The 6,588-nt window shown below is 37.3% G+C and overlaps 1 protein-coding gene across 1 annotated transcript; it reads left to right on the forward strand.

Annotated features, from left to right (window-relative positions):
- Positions 1-689: 689 nt before the first annotated feature.
- LOC137720640 (2-oxoisovalerate dehydrogenase subunit alpha 2, mitochondrial-like) lies at positions 690-4,442 on the forward strand. Its single transcript, XM_068459730.1, has 9 exons — positions 690-1,137; positions 1,470-1,607; positions 1,729-1,911; positions 2,111-2,268; positions 2,384-2,483; positions 2,860-2,971; positions 3,070-3,209; positions 3,303-3,488; positions 4,189-4,442. The coding sequence occupies exons 1-9, from the start codon at positions 907-909 to the stop codon at positions 4,354-4,356; spliced, it is 1,416 nt and encodes a 471-aa protein (XP_068315831.1). The 5' UTR covers positions 690-906; the 3' UTR covers positions 4,357-4,442.
- The last annotated feature ends 2,146 nt before the right edge of the window (positions 4,443-6,588 follow it).

The raw sequence follows: 6,588 nt of genomic DNA on the forward strand, positions 1-6,588 counted from the left end.
CCCCGACCACACCCTCACAGTTTTTGTTTCTGGAAACTCAGACAAGAACGTCCCAATAGGTCCCCCATCATGGGATTGCTCTCGTGCGTTACTCGCTTAACTTCGGAGTTCCGATGGAACTCGAAGCCAGTGAGCTCCCAAAGGGCCTCGTGCTAGGTAGAGATGGGAATATACATATAAGGATCACTCCCCTGGGCAATGTGGGATCTTACACCTAGCCTGCTCAGACCCGCCTAGCTTGCCTGTACTTGCCTAGGCACCCAGCTAAGTTGCGACTCACTTAGACGAAAAATAGATAACTTTCATTTTGCATTTTATTTATTTTTCAATAAATTGTAAGAGACTTATTAAATACGTAAATGAACACACGTTATATGCTTGTTCCCTATATTTTTATTATGTTCCCTATATTTTTATTATGTTCCAATAGTTCATAACATATATGTCATTCTATTTTGTAGTTTATGATGGAATTATATATATTTTAAATATAAACAGACACTTATTTATAGAAAATATTTAGATTTACTAAAATCCTCCTAATCCGCCTAAATGTTAGGCCCTATCTCGTCGCCCGACTATCACCTAATGTCTTTTAGTACCTTGATATGCGTAATGATCATGCGTCTCAATGTTGTATGTCCCATAATAGTTCTCATTCTTCTACCAATTCTCGCGAAAAATAATAAAAAATGAAGTAACATAAATAGTCAGTATCTATTCTTATAATTGAGATTGTTTAAGCAACTTACGTAATCGTTGACCTCTTGCCAGTTGATTCTGAGCAACCTTATCGAGACCAGAAGCCAATTGTGCAAAGGCTTCTAATTCTGCAAATCAGAGGAGTGTTGTTAGGCAGAACCAGAACCAGATAGATATAGAGACAGAGAGAAGGAGAAGACGACGATGAGGAAATCGGGTAGCAGCATTATCAAGCATTTCAAATCATCATCGTCCAGTATCATCGGATCCTTGGCTCTTACCTCTCCCACTCCACTCACTACTCCTCCTTCATTTCCTCAAATTCTCCGAATCCCGGCGGCCGGAGATTTAAGTAATTTCTGCTCTCGCCGGTTTGAATCCGTCAAAGCAGAAACGATGCGGGATTTGGATAATACTCGTCGCACTCACGATCAGGTATCTTATTAATCTTCGATTTCCAGTTTGATTGTCTCTGTCTGTTTTGCATTCATTTTGTTTTGTTTTTTATTTTATTTTATTTATTTTTTCGGTCAAAGGATACTTGATTAACAAAACAAGCATATACACATAAGAGGTCGGCGGGATCTGTTCTGTATAGCCGTGCAAGAGTTTAGATTGAGGTGGTGTTAAGTATCTTGGATGAATTACAAGATGAGACATTGTTGCATAATTTCATAAATTTGCTTCCCAGACGCCCCATGAGCTTGCACATTGCACAATGCACAATGCACATATAATCGCTGAAGAATATCGCTTTTTCATTACAGGCCTTAGAGTTTCCAGAAGGAAAGGTCAAGTTCACTCCTAAAATGAGGTTCATATCTGAGACTGCTAGGGAGCGTGAGTGCTGTTATCGCATCCTTGACGACAATGGGAACCACATTTTGTCTAGCAACCATGTAGAGGTACTAGAAATTCTCTCTGTCTCGCTTCCAATAATGAGTTTCCATTTTCTTTTTCACAAACATGAATATAAGATAAGCCGTAGGAAGTAACTTGTGACTTATGGATTACCAATTTAAACAGGTCAGTGAGGAAGTTGCTGTGAAAATGTATACGAACATGGTTACTCTTCAGACCATGGACACCATTTTCTATGAAGCACAAAGGCAAGGAAGGATTTCATTCTATTTGACCACAGTCGGTGAAGAGGCCATCAATATTGCCTCGGCGGCAGCACTCACCATTGACGACATTGTCTTTCCTCAGGTTTCCACCACATATATATATATATATATATATATATATATATATATGAGAACTTTCTATACTATTACTATCCTTTCTAGTTAAATACGCCACACCTACATTCCTACTCATTAAGATTTCAATTCCCTTTTTCTTATCAGATGATTCAATGGTTTACCATGAGAGGTGCTGAGAGAAGTTTTCTTTGACATGCATGCAGTACAGGGAGGCAGGAGTGCTATTATGGCGCGGTTTCACTCTACAAGAATTTGCAAACCAGTGTTTCAGTAACAAATCTGATTATGGAAAAGGCAGGCAGATGCCAGTCCATTATGGGTCTAACAAGCTCAATTACGTCACTGTAGCATCAACCGTGGCGTAAGATATAAATTATTTTATGCAGGAATCATTTTTGGCTGATATGTTGACCATTTTCAATTGTTTCACTAAAATGATTAAGTTCACACCACCAATAATTTATATTGCTTTCCAGCTCACAACTTCCGCATGCTGTTGGTGCTGCGTATTCTTTAAAGATGGACAGGAAAAATGCATGTGTGGTCGTGTATGTTGGTGATGGCGGCACAAGTGAGGTAAACTACCACTGAATTTTATCCTAAAACTGCTCACGCCTCCAACGTTTTTAATAGCCTCTGGCAAATATAATTAAAAGCGGCGAACAAGTTTATTAAGTCCCTCATTTTTCTGTTGATTCAAAAATCTGGTTATAGCCTCAAATGCATTTATCCCATTGATGCCCAGCATTTCAATATTTTTGTTAGTCCTACGATAACCACCATGTTTTTTTTGAATAATCGCGGTCAGAGTCTAGTAATATAATGATGAAGGCTTTCTGTGGCCATGACAAAAACAAAATCAAGTGTAATCAATCAACAGTGGCGGGATGTCCATATAGTTTAGAGGTCATTGGTGTTGGTTGTCCCCTTCTGATTAATCAATTTATGTTAGGGTGATTTCCATGCTGCTTTGAATTTTGCGGCCGTTAAGGATGCTCCGGTTATATTCTTTTGTCGGAACAATGGATGGGCTATCAGTACACCTACATCAGACCAGTTTCGGAGTATTCTATCTCTCTGCTTGTATCTTTACAATTTCTATCAACTGAAGTCTGCTGATGCATAGAAGCAAAGTAATAATTTATTCCTCTTCTTTGGGCAGGTGATGGTGTTGTTGTCAAAGGCCGGGCCTATGGAGTTCGAAGCATCCGAGTAGACGGTAATGATGCACTTGCTGTGTATGGTGCAGTTCATGCTGCCCGCGACATGGCAATCAAGGAACAGAGACCAATCTTAATTGAGGTAATGAAAAGGATTCTTATTTGGTTTCCTGGCCTTGTGAGCCAATTGTGTCTTCAAATTTTAATGTTTGGTTTTGACCTTTTCCATTGATAGGCATTAACATATCGAGTAGGACACCATTCCACTTCAGATGATTCGACGAAGTATCGTCCAGTCGAAGAGATTGAATGGTGGAAATTGGAGCGAGACCCTATATCTCAATTTAGAAAGTGGATGGAAAACAATAGTTGGTGGAGTGATAAGCAAGAGTTAGAGGCCAGAAGCGATGCGAGGAAGCAGGTAAGACGTACTATTATTTTATGAAGGGAAATAACGACGAACGATTAGAAATTAGAAACTCTTCTTCCATGTCTTTGTTAGTCATATTCTCCCCAGTTTAATGACTTCTAGTGATACCAACGATTAGGATGACTAGCTTTATGCTAAATTTTAAGAGAGATGTTTTCGAAAACAAAAATAGATTTTTTTTTTCCTAAAATTTTATTGACAAAGGAATTTTGGGAGTAGAAGTTACGTTGTCCCATTCTACGTGCATCGTCTGTGAACGGTGAGCACTCTATTACTCCATAGTACTCATCTTTAATAGTTGTATAATGATATGCTTTACTTTGGAGCACCTTGTTATGCAATAACTTGCCATGAGATATGTTGGTTTGAAAAATATCGACATGGAATTGATTTTCTCGTTAAACTCTACTTCCAGAAAACCCCTAACTTCTACTTTCGTTGAACTTGATTCTAAAATAACGGAAATCAATTTTTGAGAGATTGTTGTCAACAATATTCCTAAGTTGCTTCCCAAGAGCCGGAACTTTCTTTTTATAGTATGAGGAAAATGTTCGTGCAAATTTCTGTTCTCTAACTTGAAATCTCCTAATCTATCCTTCAAAACATGTTGAACAGATATGCAAGGTGTAAGATCCAAATAAAAGAATTGTGTTTTCTGAATTATTCTTTATGCGTTTTTGTTGCAATGCAGATATTACATGCAATCCAAGAAGCAGGAAAAGTTGATAAACCTCCAGTTGCTGACATTTTCACAGATGTATATGACTCTCCCTCTTCCGATCTCCACGAGCAGGAGAAATTGCTCAGAGACACAATTCGAAGACATCCCTGCGATTACCCGTCCGACGTGCCTCTCTAACTTCTGACTTGAACTTTTCTTTATGTGCGGTGCAGAAGTGTACATGAAGCATATTTTCCTTACTAATAAAATGTGATTCCCTTCCATTTACTTTGGGTTGGTTTGGGATTGTGGTTCTTTCAAATAAAGCGGTTCTTTCAAATAAAGCAGCTTATTAAAAAAACTTGGAACATTAAATGTGTTTGGTAAAACAAAAAAAAGTTCTTTTATGAAAAACTGTTGTCAATGAAAGTAAAAAAACATAGAAAAACATAGAAAAGCAGAAACAGTGACACACCTCGACCTAAATCAAGGCGTGCTGGCCGTCACGCCTTGATTTAGGTCAGAGTGTGTCAGTTTGGTATCAGAGCATAACTAACCTAAGTGTAGTCCAGTAGGACGAATACTAATTATACAACACCCAAAGGTGATCCTACATTTGTGTTCTATCAGAACCACCGTCAAGTCCTCGTGACCTACCAAGGCGCTTCTACTTAAAACCTGGAGGGGCGCAAAACAGAAAGTGTGAGTGGGCAAAAACAAAGTTTTTCAAAATCATTTCATTTCTCAAAAGTTCTAACTCCTCTCCGTAAAACCTGTAATATTTCCCAGAAAATAGAATATATATATATATATATATATATATATATATATATATATATATATCGAAATCATGCTTAGAATAACAACATTCGTAAATATTCCATGTCAAATATCCCAGCATAAATATGAAAATCAGGTGATATCAATCAATGCAAATGTTATGTCAGCCAGAGTCATCTAACGTGACCTGTACGGTTGAATTTAGAGCTCAAATCCACATCTCAACAACTATACCTACACACAAGTCGAAACCACCTAAAGTGGTCTGGCGGCAATCCAGGTAAATCATCAGGGAATACATCAGGAAAATGCCTGACTACCCACACGTCGCCACGTGCTAGCCAAGGCACGGCTAGCACGCCTTGATTTCGGTTGGGGTATGTCAAACAGGGTCTGTTAAAATAAGTGTTTTTTTTTTCATTTTTTAAAGCATAATAATCAATGCTCATTTAATGAAATTTTCAAATAGCAAGTATATCCCCATATGTTTTACAAAATTACAATTTTTACCCTTACATTATTGTCTTCGACAATTATTATATTACATTAAATACTATATCTGTTTTAGTCATTTAACATATTTAAAGCAACTTATATAAAAGTTTATCAAACACTTAAGTATTGCCTTTTTTTTTTAAATTAACTTTCCCATATAAAAAAAAAAAAAAAAAATTTACCAAACACTCAACAACTTTATTTTACAATTGTTTATTCTCATCACACAGCAGAAACAATTTTTTTTTAAAAGCACAACAATACCAAATTAGCTATTTGTCTATCTCAAATCCTGAATACATTATTCAATACCTGTTCTGGTTCCACGTATACATAAGGGGGAAGCTGTGTACAGATAAAGTGGGTATAATTTGATAGATTTATATAGAATTAATTGTGTATTTATTTATGTACATGCAGTATCATAATCTACTAAAGAATAAGAGTTGAAAAAAATGCAATAGTATCTTGATGTAGGGAGGAACCTGAAATTCCCAAAAGAGCCCGATCTAGTACACACTCTACAAACACAGAGAACTAGAAAACAAAGTTGAACAATCTCACAAAAGAAAGGCGCTAAAATTATTGAGTAAAACTATGATCTTTCGTTAATCAAAATGTTCAAATTTCCCCACCTTCCTAGAAGAAGTGGTTTTTATAGGGATAGGATCCTCTTCGGATCTAATCCATTCGGATCCTCTAGATCCTTCTTCTTCTTTCATCTCTTCAGTTTTGCTTCTGCTTCCTCTTGTTCTTCAATTCTTCTTCTTCTTCTTTTTCAATCCTACTTCTTCTTCATTTTTCTACTTGTTTTTGGGGAACTTCCACGCATCCTATTTTTCAGAACAATGAGCGGAGTTCGTCGTTCCAGACGACTATGATGTTGTCGTTACTAGCGTCGGGGAAGCCACCATGCCAACTCTGGGGAAGCCACCACGCCAACTCCGGGGAGGCTAGGGTGCTGACTCGAACCGTAAAGAAGAAGGATCCGGAGGATCTGGATGGGTGTGCTCCGGAGATGATCCTATCCTGTTTTTATAAGCCCTTGTAACTTACATTCAGAAATTGAAAAACAACTAAATTAAAATCATAGAAAATTGAAAATTACATATAGAAAGTAATTTGATCAACCAAAAAACGCTTGGCTGTTATTAA

The sequence above is a fragment of the Pyrus communis genome, chromosome 16, assembly GCF_963583255.1.
Source record: "Pyrus communis chromosome 16, drPyrComm1.1, whole genome shotgun sequence".
NCBI classification, from domain to species: Eukaryota; Viridiplantae; Streptophyta; class Magnoliopsida; order Rosales; family Rosaceae; genus Pyrus; species Pyrus communis.